The following is a 16,221-nucleotide window of genomic DNA, read 5'->3' as shown; positions in this document are numbered from 1 at the left end:
CGGACAGGGCATCACAGTATGGTAAGGGGCGTAACATTTCCGTCTCACGCTTGAGGTATTCGGCCAATCAAAACGCACTGGATAGCTGGCCAATCACAGCACACCTCGCTTTTTTAGAACGATGAGCTTTGTAAAAATCGACGTGTTTCAGAAAGGCGGGGCATAGAGGAGAAACAATAATGTACAGTATGTGGAAAATAATGTGTTTTTTGAACCTTAAACCGCATAAACATTTCATTACACCAAATACACAAAATAATGTTATTTTTAGCAGCATCATATGACCCCTTTAAAATGGTTTAATAAGTTAGACTGCAGAAGATCCATAATGAGATTAGAGGAACATCTCACCTGGGCTGTAGCCACGGCCCTCTAGATCTGCATCTCCAGGTGGTGTGCGAGGTGGGGTGCGGGGCGGGGAACGGCAGCCCCTCCTGGGACTGGGCACCCTACCATTACACCCCCCTCCTCCAGCCTGCTGGAGCACTGACCCCACAAACCGCACACCACCCCTGGCATAGCTGTTCACCTGAGGACAAACACACACAAAACACACCTGGTTAGTGATATGAAACCACATTTAAACATTCCATCACGAGGAAAAGAAATGTAGATTTTTTGAAGAGAAAGACCTCAGCATGAAAACTGGGCATTATACACTAAATGACTGAGGATCACACACACTACTCGATTTTCAATTAAATCTGTCAACTCAAATATGCAGACTGGCGCTGACTTTCAGCAACTAGTGTCAACTTCTCTAGACTGTAAATCGGTGGAGTATTCCAGCCTTTACCTAATTTTCTTTTTGTAAAGCAAATTTACAAATTTGAAATGATATTTAGATTTTTAATTAAATGTTTAAGTAAATATAAAAATGCACGACTCTTAAAAAGCCGTGTGGTGGGGCCACAAAATTTTGGCAAGACTACTAAAAACCTGATCTAATGACTAGTGGTCGACCGATATATCTGCCGATATTTGACAATTTCAGATATCGCCATCGGCCGATATATTTTTCGGTTCGGTCGTTGTGTTTGAGGAGAGACATTTATTTTGACAGTGCTGAGAATGGCAACACCCACACCCACACACACACATCACTCGTATTCTCCCACTTGCCATTTAACAGTTCTGTCTAATATGGATAGAAGTCTGTCTAATAATCAGAATTGTTTAACAAAAGAATTAAAAGGCATACAAAAAAAAAAACTATTATAACAATTGCTTTTATATTAATATAGTAATAGAAAGGCAAACATTATAATACTTTCGCGTTTACCGTCAGCATTCTGAATTTAAAATGCTTGGCTTTATTTGAGAAAAAAAAAAAAACAGGATTCAGGTTATAGTGTTTACTTTTTATTAATATTTATAATATATTTTTAAATATTTGTGAAAAATATTGTAATAGGATTACAGAATCAAGATGATGTCATGTTTATTTGACATGTATATATTTTTTTACATTCAAATAATTTCAAATTTTTTAAATATTAATTAAAATAAATCATTATATTAATATCTATAATATATTTTTAAATATTTGTGAAAAATATTGTAATAGGATTACAGAATCAAGATGATGTCATGTTTATTTGACATGTATATATTTTTTTACATTCAAATAATTTCAAATTTTTTAAATATTAATTAAAATAAATCATTATTTTTTTTTTTACATTCAAATAATTTCATTTTTTTAAATATAAATTAAAATAAATAATTGTATATTGGCTTCATATCAACCACTCCGCCCTCTAAGATATCGGCATCGACTGTAAAAAAACAAAAACAATATTGGTCAAACACTACTAACAACCCAAGAGGTCTGGCAAAAATAAATAAATACATAAATGAAAACTTGAACACTGTAAATCATATAAAAAAAGAAAATGAACAACAGACAAAAGCATTTGAAATGAAGACACAGACCCTGTCTATGAGCAGTCTCACTGTGTCACTGGTCAGAGATTCTCCAGGCAGTGGCCACTCCTCCACTCGCAACACTGGCAAGCTGTCAATCATTGGCACTGCATGATTACTGCAACCACACAACACAAACAAACAGATACACATCAATTAAGGAAATGCATTTTAAACTCGCTGCATGAAAACATTATGCATATTTTATTATTGCTGACATTTGCTATTCTTGACATGTCCTCCATTAGCACAGTATAAAAATGCCGACATGTTTAACCCTAAGAAACAAGCATCAAAGAAAACTGGTTTCAAACAACACATTTAATGATTTACAACTCATTCAAGTGAGCTTCAGATATCACAGGACACAAAGATACTTCTATGCTGCCTTCCTTCAAGAAATGACCAGATGGAGGCATCTTAGTAGACAGGAAGTCAAGCAAACAATGGATGTGGATATGCCTGGATGGCTCTGCCTGAGAAAGCAATTTTTGCAGGTTTCACTGCCAATGTCGCTGCTTAAAAGTGCATTCAAGCTAATGCTCACTAGAATCAGACATCAATCATAGAGTTTTCATAGGAGTTGGCATTACACAGCTCAATGTTTTTCACACTACAACACTAACATACTACAACTGTCCCAGACTTTACTTTTGAATAATTTACATCATCATAGTCTAGCCTGCCCTGTTCCTCCACTGCTTCTTTGCAGGTTCTCATTGGTTACTGAAAAACCACACTGTTGTCAGGGGCTTCTTTTTACTTAAATTTAACCCACATCTATACCCCATTATGACTTCATACAAGCCCCGCCCACTCCAGCTAGACTGTCTGACCTCCCACTATGATCATTAAATACTCATGCTGACTCATTAAAAGTTAATTATTTACTTGGAAGGAGCTGGTGTGGGGTTTTTGGGGTGCAATGGTGAGGTACGGAGTCCTTGTCATGGAAAACATTACCTGGATCGTGGGCGGACCAGAATGGCCCGGTAGAGCAGGCTGCAGGGCAGGAAGCGGGTCCGGCCCACCGAGAGGATGATAGGATGCAGGGCGGCCATTACATAGCCCTGGGTGTAGTAGGACTGCAGGGCATGGGGCAGCTCGCACAGCGAGGACAGATACTGCACCGTAGGCCGACTGCCTGTGGAACACAGCACAAATAAAACTCACAATACACTCAGTGGAAACCACCATATAAGATAAGCTAATATACTTAATACCTTATGAAAATATTATGAAGCTACAGGTTGTCTCATAAAACCGGCATTTTTATTATGTGCATAGACTTTTCGTAGCTTATTTTGGCCAAGAATGACCCATTTAGACAACAAACAGTAATCTGATTGACATGTAAAGTGACCAATCACTGTTACCTTCATGTGACTTTTAGGGGTGGGTAAACATGAAACTGGATTTTGGAAATTGTGTAAAGACAACCAATCAGATTGAGGACAATCTTTATAAAGCACCTGTGACGAGAGGGGCGGGGCCGAGAGCCATGGGAACGGAGCGAGGCCGGTGGAGTAAATGCTAATGCACAACACCTGCGCCACTCACCGGTCTCGAGTCCCATGGAGGAGCTCCGGAAGTATAAAAGGAGGAGTGACGACAGTGTTGGACGAGAGAGGACCAGGCCTGGACTTTATTTTGTGCTTTGCGTGCAAACACAAAATAAAAGTAAAGCGGCAGCCCCTCGCGGACAACTGCCGCTTTACTTTTATTTTGTGTTTATTTTATTAAAGTATTTAAATGTTCGCCGGTTCCCGCCTCCTTCTTCCCGTGACTATGAACTTTGTTACAGCACCCATTTTAATTTGCAATATCCATCATATAGCTATCATTCAAAAGAATCCCATACGAGCCTGACGGTTCATCACAGATTATACTACATTTTGTTCTAAACATAACATGTACACTATAGTTCAAAAGTTTGAAGTCAGTAAGACTTTTGAATGTTTTTGCTCACCAAGGCCACATTTAAATGACCAAAAATACTGTAAAAAAAAAATGAATGTTATGAAATGTTACCATTTAAAATAAATGGATTCTATTTTAAATATATTTCAATATGTAATTTATTCCTGTGATGGCAAAGCTGAATTTCCAGCAGCCACTACTCCAGTTTTCAGAGTCATACGATCCTTTAGAAATCATTCAAATAAGTAACATCTCAAGTAACATTCATTATTGTCAATGATGAAAACTGTTATAATATTTTTGTGGAATCAATGATACATTTTCCAGGATCCTTATATTAATAAAGTTCAAAAGAACAGTATTTATTTAAAAATACTTATTTGAAACATTGACTGTGACTTGACAAACTGAATTGATCCTTCCTGAATAAAAATATTAAATGTCTTTTTAAAAAAAACAAAATACACATATAAATGGAATGGTAGTGTATTCAGCGTTGATTTAAAATTGTTGCACTATCAACGGGAAAATTGTGTCAGTTTTATGGAATCATAATTATAAAATACCAAAAAAGTTGATAAAATACTGTATATTAACAATCTGTAATCAAAAATTAGTTTACCTAATATTTGCACTTTTTTTTGCATTACTATGAAAAAAGGCTATTGACTGCCACCCATGTTCAGCATTACATTTCCATATTCCATTCCACTCAGGATGCTGTCTATGTAAGCAGCAAACAGCAAGACTGTCCACTAGGTGTGAGAACAGAGCCTATGTTAAGGTTTCTCTAAGCGGCTCTTCGATAGCGTGCTACCGTTTAGTTGGCTTCTCTTTCTCCTGTCTGCAGCCTCTGACAGAAGATCACCCTGACGTCTCCCTCCTCTCCCCAACCCCCAACACACTTCCTGTGTCCACAAAGACCTGCTGTTCACAGGGAGGGCTGGCCCCACGCCCCACACACACACACACTCAGCCTCACAAACACAACATTCCACCACACACACACACACACACACACACACACACACACAAACATACTCGCACAAACATTCAGTCCTTCGGTTCCCACACTGGGACAGACCAGCAAACAGAATTTGAGTCTGAGAAAACTCAGACCAAATATCTTTGCCCTGTAAACTCATTCTCAAATGGTAAACAGCTATGAAGGAAAATGAGTTTTCTACTCTCATCCAAGTCTGATTTGGCAGCTACCTTAAATTCTCACCATCCCAGCAGTGTCTGTGGCTTTGACAGGCATGTATGCATGCCCGTCCCTCACACCTGAGCTTCAGAGAAGAGTCAAAGACACGATGGTCCTCAGGGGCTGAGAAGAGCGTGGATCTTTCACAGAGATACGGACCCTGGAAAGGCCTGCAATTTTTCCCAAACCCTTGAACCTCCCCTCCTGTTAACTCACACACACACAGAGGCCTCTGTTCTCCAGAGAGACAGAGACAGTGTGTGTGTGTGTGTGTGTGTGTGTGTGTGTGTGTACACGTTGTTTATAAGAGAGAATCAAGAATAGATGAATAAAAAATAAAAAAAAACTCAGAAGGAAAAGAGTCTGAAGGTGAAGGCTTCATAGGGAAAATGAGAAACGGACAGACTGGGATATAAGAGAGGGAGAAAAAGGAGGTAAAGTGAAGGAATTTATGGGATATTTTATGACCCAGAAAGGGTTTAAGGGAGAAAAAAAAAAAAAGTCTTGTGTATGGACCGTTTGAGAGTGTGAAGGAAAGGTGGCAAATGACAAAGTGAGCAAAATTTCCAGATAGATGTTTTGCATTAAGGAATAAAAGATCATCTTCTAAAAGATGCTTTATACATCTTGCTAGTATCTACTGTACAGAATTGTGCCTATTTTAAAGGGATTGATAATGCATCAATAATGACGGAGGACTGTCCCAGAAATCATTGAATAAAATTCTTTGCACAAACAAAAAAGTAGTAGAACCCTTGCCGTCTATGCAGGTTCATAAAACTCTCAGATTTCATCAAAAATATCTTAATTTGTGTTACGAAGATGAACGAAGGTCTTACGAGTTTCGTATGACATGAGGGTGTGTAATTATTGACAGAATTTTCATTTCTGGGTGAACTAACCCGTTAATTTTTTTTTTTTTTTAAATGCTTAACTTATCAAAAATAATTAAATGCAATAGATTTTTCATGGTCCTAAAAACAGGATTTATCTTCATTATGCAAAATATTGTTCCTTTTCTTTTTTGTGTGCGCGTTTCTGTGAAACAGGAATGTTTTCACGCTGCAAAATACTGCAAGGTCATAGCAGTTCATTTCGGTCACAAGCAATGAGACAACCTGATTGGTTTTGCCAAATTAAACTGCATCAACTGGACTTTCAGAGCCTAGTTGTATTTGTTCCTTAAAATGTAATATGCTACATATATCAGGAAAATCATTCATATACTCAAATCCCCTAGCATGCCAGTATGAGATTAACCAAAAAGGAGATTTAAAAAAAAAAAAATTTGGTTACACCAATATACCACCGCATGGAGCAAGTGGATTTTTTCCGTAGAGGAGTATCAAATTGAACTGAATTAGTGGTCGACCTATATAATCGCCAACAAGGCCGATATATCAGCTGATATTTGGCATTTTTCAAATATCGGCCGATAAGTTTTTCTGTTTGGCCGATGCGTTCGTGGCGGGACTTTGATTTTGACGGCGCCTGAACACACAGTGCTCACATTCTCCCTCTTGTTCGCTGTCATCGTTATCAGTTCTGTCCACGGACCGAAGTCTGTCTAATAATCAGATAGAACTGTTAAACAAAGGAGGCCGATATATCGGCCGATATCTGCCAGTTTTTCAAATATTGGCTTAATAAGTTTTTCTGTTTGGCCGATGTTTTCGAGGCGGGACTTTTATTTTGACGGCGCCGAGAACGGCTGCGGCAGCGCCTGAGCGCACAGTGCTCACATTCTCCCTCTTGTTCACTGTTGTCATTCAGTTCTTTCTTAATACGGATAGAAGTCTATCTAATAATCAGATAGAACTGTTGAACTAAAATGTATACAGAAAAGTATTATAATGATTGCTTTAATATTATTAAAGGCAAGCATTATAATACTTTCTCGTTTGCCGTCAGCATTCCTCAAATACGCATTTATATAATTTAAACAAATCTTTGAATGTCTAATGAACATCTAATTTCAAAAGCCTTGCAAACTTAGTCGAATCCAGCCGTGAGATATTATGAAGTGTGCATTTGTATCCTGCACGATCGCGTGTACTCTGCATGATGGTCGGTCCGTGCGAATTGAATACGGACAGGAGGAGAGTTCAGCTTCACTGAGACGCGCGATGTCAAATTCATGTCATTTTCACTGTGTGCTGTATGTAAAATGAGTGTTACCTTGGCGTTATTTAAAAAAAAAAGTCATTCCCAATGCCCACAAACTTCCAAGAATACAGAGTGCCCTGTTGGTTACAGTGTTTACTTCCTTTTAATTATATTTTTATTAAATATTTGTTTAATTGTGAAAAATACTTTGCCATTTAAAGTATAAGCATGTTTATTTTACACATTTATTTTTTTTAAACCATTTTCAAATTTCTTAAATATTAAATAAAATAAATTATATCAGCTTTATATCGGCCATTGGCCCTGCTTTCCAAGATATCGGCATCGGCTGTCAAAAAAAAACAATATCGGTCGACCACTAAACTGAATCAAATATTTATAGTTCAATGCTCTGACTAGGGCTGTGCAATTAATCACATGCGATTGTCATGCGCATCTCTTCAGTAAAGCCGGTTCCGTGATTAGTAGTAAATCTCCATCACCTGCTTTCAGATTGAGTGGCATTCGATTATGAATGCGATATCACCTAGCTTGTCAGTGAACTACGGCTCTGTGTATTAAATGCCACTCCATCTGAAGGCAGGTGATGGCGATTTACTACCAATCACGGAACCGGCTTTACTGACGAGATGCGCATGACAATCGCATACGATTAATTGCACAGCCCTAGCTCGGACTATAATGTTGAATACTAACATTTAAAATAGTAGTTTATCCAACAATTTAAATTATCATCATATACTCATTTTCATTTCATTTGATGAGAGTGAGAATACAGGTGCATCTCAATAAATTAGAATGTCGTGGAAAAGTAATGTGAGCCAAAATCATCACAATTAAAAGAACCAAAGACTTAAACTACTTCAGTCTGTGTGCATTGAATTTATTTAATACACGAGTTTCACAATTTGAGTTGAATTACTGAAATAAATGAACTTTTCCACAACATTCTAATTTATTGAGATGCACCTGTATGATGAATTTTATTTTTGGGTGAACAACATTTCTTTACTGGACAGGACAATTGATGAAGGTATGTCAAGTGGTGATTTAAGGCCAAACTGAGATGTTACTGAAGCTAATCCCTATTTTTTTTTTAAGCCAACAGCAGTGAAACCGATCCAAGGCAGCGATTAAGGCCACCAGTTGTAATTCAGTCTGCCTCTGCAACAAGAACAGCTGGCTTTCTACAACCAAATGCCCAAATTAAGCACGAAGCAAGTTCCTGTAAACACAAAAGGTATTACTAAAATTTTTCATTTAGAAATTTTGCATTTTCATTTCATTTCCTTTTTTTGGGGGGGCATTACAGTTTTTTTACATATCAAATTCTTGTATTTCTAAAAATGAAGAAAAAAAAACATTTTGATATGACTTTAGAGTTTAAAAGTCAACCTTCTCTCATCAATACACATACTGACTACCCAAGAGAGCCACACATATGGAGCACACACACACCAAACTTTAGACATTCCCAGTACCCAAGTCATGAACACCATTTACAGTCTTGAAAAAGATCCTTTACATGTAGCTTTGCAAATCCTTGCGTACAACAATCAAGACAAAGACAAAACAGCCCAACCGTAAACCTTGCTACAACACTCTTAAAAATAAAGGTTATTTAATGCCATCTTTGGGTCCATGAAGAATCTTTAACATCAACGGAAACTTTCCATTGCAAAAAAGATTACACTGTTCTTCACACTTAAAAAGGGGAGTTAAAAGGTTCTTTTGCGGTTGTTTTAAGAACAACCAATTTGTTTTTCTATGGCATCATCGGCATCTTTTGGAACCTTTTGGATCCTGTCTTGACCTGCAACTCATGTCAAGACACATTGAATGCATGAAGTATGCAAAATACAACAACTGTGGTATTTTTACAAGCGATACAAAGTCTGTATCAACTTCATGATCAGCCCTACCATAATTTTAGGTAGAGAAATGTGTACATGCATGCCAAGCTGAGGTTCTCGCACATGGCTGCAAAGAAGAACCGAAGTACAACTACACCTTATAACAAAAAAAAAAAATAAAAAAAAAAAAACTCACAAACACAGCAGAGGTGGTGTTTGTCTGTAACTCACAGGTTACACTCAATATGCAGTCAGAGCAACACGAAGGAGCCTGGAAACTGTTTAAGTAATGCGAGCGCTCCGGTGAACAGTGTCAAACACTGTCGCTTCAGGCATCTGTACACCAGGTGTTCTCAGGAATGAAAGGCTGGAATGAAGGATGAACTGACATGCCAGTTGACTCACTCCCACAGCCGCAGACATGTTTATGTTCAGAGGAAAAGGTACAATATCTGAAGATGCGTTGCCTTACCATATGATTTATTGTTCTAATATTATTGATGCTTTTGATGCATGTTGATTTTTGAGACCAGGTGACAACACTTCCAGGGGAATGAGATTTAGGTCAGTTTTTGGGTAGTAATTAGTTTTCCTCTTAATATTCTAAAGTGATGGATTTGAGGCTTGAGTAGGTGGAGACACGAGACCTGTGAAAACGCTTCACATTCCAAGCACTACCTGGATACTCAACATATACTATATCACAAAACAAAGATTTCAAATTTCAAAGGGGTGGGGGTGGGGTGTGAGTGAGTGTGACCATCGAGATATGTACAGTCAAACCAAAATTTATTCAGACACCTTCAACATTTCTCACATTATATCACAGTTTAGAAAATGGTAATAAAATGATCACAAGAACGCAAGAAGAGTTAAACAGTCTTAGAACAAATTCATCTTGATAATGTCACATAACTTTGATAGAAAGGCATGTAATAGATTACAATCAACCAAAAATGATTCAGCTGTTAAATTTAAGTATACAATTAGATAATACTAAATTAGGTCAACCAATTACCAAGAAATGCTTAATTTTGTTCAGTCTGTGGTGTAAAAAGATCACATTAGCAATTAAAGAAAAAACACTTAAGCAAAACATGGTCAGGTCAAAGCGTCTGAATATTTTTGATCCCAAATTTTACTGGTAGTCCAATGTATGAATCATTTTTGGGTATAATGTCACAGTTCACTTTATTTCGCTATCCTCACTTACATTTATGAACTATCCGGCACCCACTAGTAAAAAATATATAAAAAATTATATCTGGTGTCTGAATAATTTTTGGTTTGACTGTATATCATTTTGACTACATTTTTCTATAGGCTACTACATTTCTATTGTATTCTCTTGCTGTTAAAGAAGCATTATCTAAAAGTGCACCAACCCTTCTCAGATCTGAAACCTAGCCTACTCTAAATGTCAAAAACCAATGGATTGGAACGGAATGAGTAAAACATTGCTTTCATGAAAGCAACCCTGTTGTTGGGATAAGTATCTTTTCAACAGCTTGTAACACTCCAAAGAGAAAGGAAAATTTGAAAAATCGCATCATATGACCCCTTTTAATAACTCTTGGAAACTAATCATTTTTCACGCTATGGAGGATACGACACTAGAGACTTACATTTACTCTGTTGATACCTTAGAAAAATGTATGTCTGTTAAAACAAATATTGGCCAGTTAAGTTCATGCTAACAGCGTTCTGTGATCACTCCAGATTTTCTTTCTCCACTACGGGTTTTTCCATTTCCCTCTCAAAGGCTGGTTCGCGACAGAAACCCGCACCAACTTTGAAACAATCCTTTTCTCCTCCAGGCAAAATTACACATCACTACTATTTATACTATACTACATTAATTCTACATACGATTAATGTGGGCAGTACTAAATAGACTGCGAATGGTCCCTTCAAACCAAGCTAATGAGAAATTCAGAGAGTGGACACTGTTGCACAGAGGGAGTGAGTATGAAAGTCATATTGTGGAACAGAAGCGGGTGAGCTGCCGTCTGTCTGCGCCTCAGACGCCGTTAATAGAGAGAAAACCCTCCTGACTCATTTCCACATGTGATGAAGCTCCAGCGCTGTTGCTGGGTAAAACGTTCTCTCTCACACACTCCTGGACGCACATGCAAAGATTCATCATGCCACAAGTTTGAAAGTGAAGACATGGCATTGACTCAAATCATAGTGAGGCTGCCTAACTTACAAAGACAGCATTTTTGTCCATCACTGGCACATATGCCACTGATGTTTAGCAAGGCAGCTTGCTAAGTTTTGAGACAAATTAACAACTGGAGCTCTTATTCTTTACACCCTTGCAAAATGAAAACGTACCATGCCAAGTAAGTTTCTGCAAATAAATAAATACATATAACGTTAGTTGTAGATATTTTGAATACAACAGTTGTCAGATTTGTTTTTACCTCGTTTCTCTTTTAAGGGTTAAGTAATACCAAGTCAATTTGTAGGAAACTATGGTTACCAGGGCAATTTTTTTTTGTAAGCGAACATCACATACAAATCTTTGTTTACTCCACTGATCTGTAACGTTACCTTCCAGACTGAAGTCCAGCAGCACATACTCGTACACGGAGTCTGTTTTAGTCTCGACCTGTGGTCTCTTTAAAGTGGAGTAGATTTTCCCCGGGCTGCTGTCCTCCGGGTCCTCCAATTTCCGTAGTCCACATCCCATATTAACGGGATCTCCAGCACACGTAAGGCCGGACACAGGGCGACCCACTCGGCCACGCACTCAGAGGACTCCCGCTCCCGTGCTTGCTTAGTGGGTTTGCTCCATATTCCAACAACTTAATCCTTCGGGAGTGGCACTGAACCGAGGATGACGTGCCGTGTGTCTGATCGCCTTTAAGAAAACGGCTCAAGTCAAGCAAAGATCACCAATTCCTGCTACGAGGTCTTTATGAGACTACAATAATAAAATACTTTCTGAAGTTGTGCAGTAAAGAAATCCAGACTCTTTTCATCAAAATCTCTACCAGAAAACCACATCACATTCAGTCTCCCCTAAATGGCCGCGACATAATAAAGCAAAAGTTGTACTAGTGGGCTGGAAGCGTGTTGAAATTAATGAGGGGGCGTAGCAAAGGAAGAACGGGATTGCTGAATAATTAACCAGGGCGGGGCTGCATATTAAACAGGAGGCGGGGCGTGTATAAATAAAAAAAAATGTACAAGGCAAACAGAAAACGTATTACTAATGTTATTGTTCCATTTAGTTATTTTGTTAACCGACTCCTAACGTTTTTGAAACATATTTCGAATTGTAATAACGAATTAACATTTTGAGACATGGAGATTAAGAAAGAAAAAAGATTATGATAACGTCTATTAAAACGCCTTCTCATTACACTTGACAGTATTTGTCCTCAAATTGTTTTCTTGGCATTATTATGTCATTTGTATTCTATAATTATTTTAAAAACAAACAAAAAATGTTTTATTAAAAAAACGCATGTATAGTAATTTTTCCTCCCTCAATAATCCATGGCGAAAAAATCCTACCAAAACCAGCAATTTAGCAAATAACATTTAGGGTCACTTTCTGGCACAGTGTAAGGCAGGGATGGAAATTCTATAAAATGACTTAAAACCACTTTAACTGAAGACTGTAGCACTAGAAACATCTGTTCAAATAAGCGGTAAGCTAAATTTGTTGGCCATATAAAACCTGAGGAGTTGAGTAGAAAATTATATGTATGAGCAAGAGCAAGAGTGTATTTTTTAAAGATTAATGTCTAAAATATCTAATTTACTAAACACTTGGCCATTCATTTAACCCATTCTATCCATTTGAGAGCTGTTATGCTATACCTTCCCTAAACCGGCAACACAGCCAGTGATCAGATGTGTTTCTTTGAAGAGTTATTATATGTTTATGACTTTCATAATTTCAGTTACCTATTTCAAGACTTGTGGGAGTGACATGCTGTATCACATGTGGGCCTTACTGTAAGTAGGCAGCTGTAATATTGGCCTAATGTTGAGGGAGGCATTTAGAGGCCATCTGGATCTTGTTTGTGAATTTTAGAAGTAGCATATGGCTAAAGCGCAAACAGACATGCACCACTGGCTACCTTTTCTCTTACAAAAGAAAATAAGAGCATTTTGGTAATAAAACATAACAAAACAGAGAGAAGGAAGGAAGGAGGCCCCGAAATGGGGGGAGCAGAGGAAAGCTAAGAGACACAACTCAAATCATTCAGTGTGTGTATTATGTGGCTCTATTTTTACACAGTTGTGTGTGAGTCAGACTTCACCCAAGCTAAAGCGGAACAAAAAAACAAAACATGAAACTACCAAAGTAGCTTGCTGCTGTACCACCTGTCAAACTTACAGCTGAAAACAATGCCCACCTGCTGGCCGTGAGCACCATGCTGAACAACAGTCTCATTAACCAGCCACAAAGCGGCATATTTTTGAAAGCAGCTCATTTTAGTGGCTTTGTGTGTCGCTTTATTGTTTTGGCTCTATACTGTTCAGAACACAATAGTTATGATTAGGGATTAGTTTCCATAGTTTTCAAAATTGATTCTTTGAAAACATCTTTGTGTCAAATTTCCTGTCATTCTTTTTAGATTATGTGGCCTTGGGTTGCCCTGTAAGACAACAGACATCTGATGCATTTATGGATTATAAGGACACAATATCACTTTCTCGGACTTTTAAATGAAATGTTCCCTCCTGGTGGAAGGACCTGCCCAATTCAATCCGAGCAGCTGAGTCCTTAGCCATCTTCAAGAATCGGCTAAAAACACATCTCCTCCATCTTTTTTTGACCCTCTAACTCTAGAACTCTCTATTCTAATTCTATTCTTAAAAAACAAAACTTGCCCCTTTTAGACTTGCATTCTATTCATTTACTAACTGCTTGTTTTCTTTAAAAAAAACAACAACAACACTAACACTAGCTTATATTCTTTTTGTATTCTAACTAGTTGTTTACTTTTTATTTATTATACAATTAACAAAAGCAAAAAAGGCCTTTAACACTAGCTTGCTCTATTCTTTTTCTATTCTATCTGTTTTCTTTTTATTTATTATATAATTTAAAAAACCCTTGCAACGTGTACGGCATTAAGCTAACTGAGACTTGCTATAGCACTTGTATATCATTGCTCTTTTGTTGATTTTGATTGCTTCCATTGTCCTCACTTGTAAGTCACTTTGGATAAAAGCGTCTGCTAAATGACTAAATGTAAATGTAATATAATTAAGTATTAAATTATATCTAATATGAAACGTAGTGCAGTAAAAAGTTCAATATTATGCTTTGGAATGTTGTGAAGTAAAGTTTTCTAAAGAAAAACACTGATAGATTACTGACACTTGAAAAGTACTTTTACAGCAAAGTAAAAATACTTCACTACTGTCTGTCTGTCTGTCTGTCTGTCTATCTATCTATCTATCTATCTATATCTACTAGCTTTCTCAAGCCAACTTCAAAGTTTGTCTTGACAAACTTTTTTATCTAGTTGTATATATCATGCCAGACTCAGAAACATCAGTTTCAATCTCGACAGTATGTCACACATCTGTGTGCCCGTGTGCCTCTTAGTCAGTGCTCAGAAATAACACTGAAAACCAAGTCTGGGTCCTAGACCGGAAACCACTGTCATTCTGGGACCACACCCAGAGGACACTGGGAAGGAAACCCATGCCTTCTTTAAACAGACAGCATAAGGAAGCAAACCTACAGTAAGTAGTTAAACTGACACAAAACTGTATGCAAATGTAAAACACTAATTATTTATTTTCAAACGAGTATTTCCAAAAATTACACTAACTATTCATTTCTCATCTGTCTCGACATTTTCATCCCAAAATACAGACTGATACACATCACTCCACATTATAATCCCACCTCTGTTCCTGATTAAACTGGCCTACATCGGTCGCTCTGACACATAATCCTGACTCTACGCAACCTAGTCATCTATTCCTGCGCTCCAGTGAGATCATTTCTGGAGAGAATCAAATGTAACATTTTACAATAATTTTCAATGTTAGAGCGACACAAGCGATGTCACCTCTCAGCAAGAAGCCCCCCACAGAAGGCATAGGACAAGTGGTTTGGAAACTATGATGGATGGATTGCTTTCAGCATTTATTTTAAACTGGCATTTCTTTGTACTTGATTTAGCGATTGAATGGTATCTTATTCCATCTTATGAGATGAGATTGCTTAGATTGCTTAGCTTGATTTATCATTCAGAAAATACAAATTGAAACTGGACTTCTTAAGGACACATAAAGGTCATTAAACTGCCTCATGAACGAGCGAATTCAGTTTTGCAAATGATCGCTACAGGTCTCTTCTCCAATACATGTGACACAGCGCCATCTAGCGTTCAACACATGTAATAATCCTGTATTGAATAGTGATTTAAAAAATGTTTAGCATTATAAATTAAAATTCCAATTTAATTTCATGTGATTATGTAGATTCAATAGAAAAAAATTAACAATCATGTCTGTTTAGAATTTTCACTCATCTCATTGTGTAATAGAATTTGTTGTGGATTTTTTGAGAGTGCATGGGTCTCCGACTGTGATAAAGAATTAAACTGAATATCGACTGAATGTCTGAATATCGATATTATAGAATGTATCAAAACATACTGTGTAAAATCCAGAAATCCAGATATTGTCATTTGCTGTTGGACCTCACCATTTTTTTTTTTTTCAAATTTCAACATGTCTGTCTGTAGGTTATAAACATGACTATTAGGACTGAATAGTACAGCTAAAATAGTTTTAGCATATTCCCTCTAGCGAAAATGTTTTCATAACTTACCATTTTATTTCATTTTTATTCTATAATTATTAAAAATAAATGTGTAATTGCTTTATTAAAGAATACAATGTAATGGCTATTTTTCCTTCCCAAACCATCATTCATATGAATAATTGTATTATTTCTCTTTGACAATGTAAAGCAAGGATGGAAATTCTATAAAGTGTCTTGAAACCGGTTTAAATGAAAAATGTAGCACTAGACGCATCTGTTCAATTAAAGTGGTAGGCCTAAGCTAAATTTGTTCACCATACAAAACTAGAGGAAATTTATAAGTTAAACATGACTGTTATGACTGAATATTGTGACAGCTAAAATATAATACAAATTCTGGTTTCTTTAAGGTTTGCAGCATCTTCCCTCTATAGTGAAAA

At 37.1% G+C, this 16,221-nt stretch overlaps 1 protein-coding gene across 2 annotated transcripts in view; it reads right to left on the bottom strand.

The window, feature by feature from the left end:
• Nucleotides 1-12,092, bottom strand: part of rftn2 (raftlin family member 2) — a 17,667-nt gene extending 5,575 nt beyond the window's left edge. The window contains exons 1-5 of one of the 2 annotated variants that reach the window (XM_016488982.1): nucleotides 11,977-12,092; nucleotides 11,587-11,896; nucleotides 2,890-3,070; nucleotides 1,936-2,044; nucleotides 352-529 (exon numbers count right to left, since the gene is read on the bottom strand). In XM_016488982.1, the coding sequence (XP_016344468.1) occupies nucleotides 352-529; nucleotides 1,936-2,044; nucleotides 2,890-3,070; nucleotides 11,587-11,725 (607 nt within the window). In that variant the 5' untranslated portion in view covers nucleotides 11,726-11,896; nucleotides 11,977-12,092. Of the gene's footprint in view, nucleotides 1-351; nucleotides 530-1,935; nucleotides 2,045-2,889; nucleotides 3,071-11,586 lie in introns of both variants that reach the window. The other variant, XM_016488981.1, reaches the window with a different exon arrangement.
• Between the last annotated feature and the right edge of the window lie 4,129 nt (nucleotides 12,093-16,221).

This window comes from Sinocyclocheilus anshuiensis, unplaced genomic scaffold, assembly GCF_001515605.1.
Source record: "Sinocyclocheilus anshuiensis isolate Anshui unplaced genomic scaffold, SAMN03320099.WGS_v1.1 scaffold1709, whole genome shotgun sequence".
NCBI classification, from domain to species: Eukaryota; Metazoa; Chordata; class Actinopteri; order Cypriniformes; family Cyprinidae; genus Sinocyclocheilus; species Sinocyclocheilus anshuiensis.
Note: the sequence above shows the minus strand (reverse complement) of the source record. Positions and strands in the feature narration are given on the sequence as shown.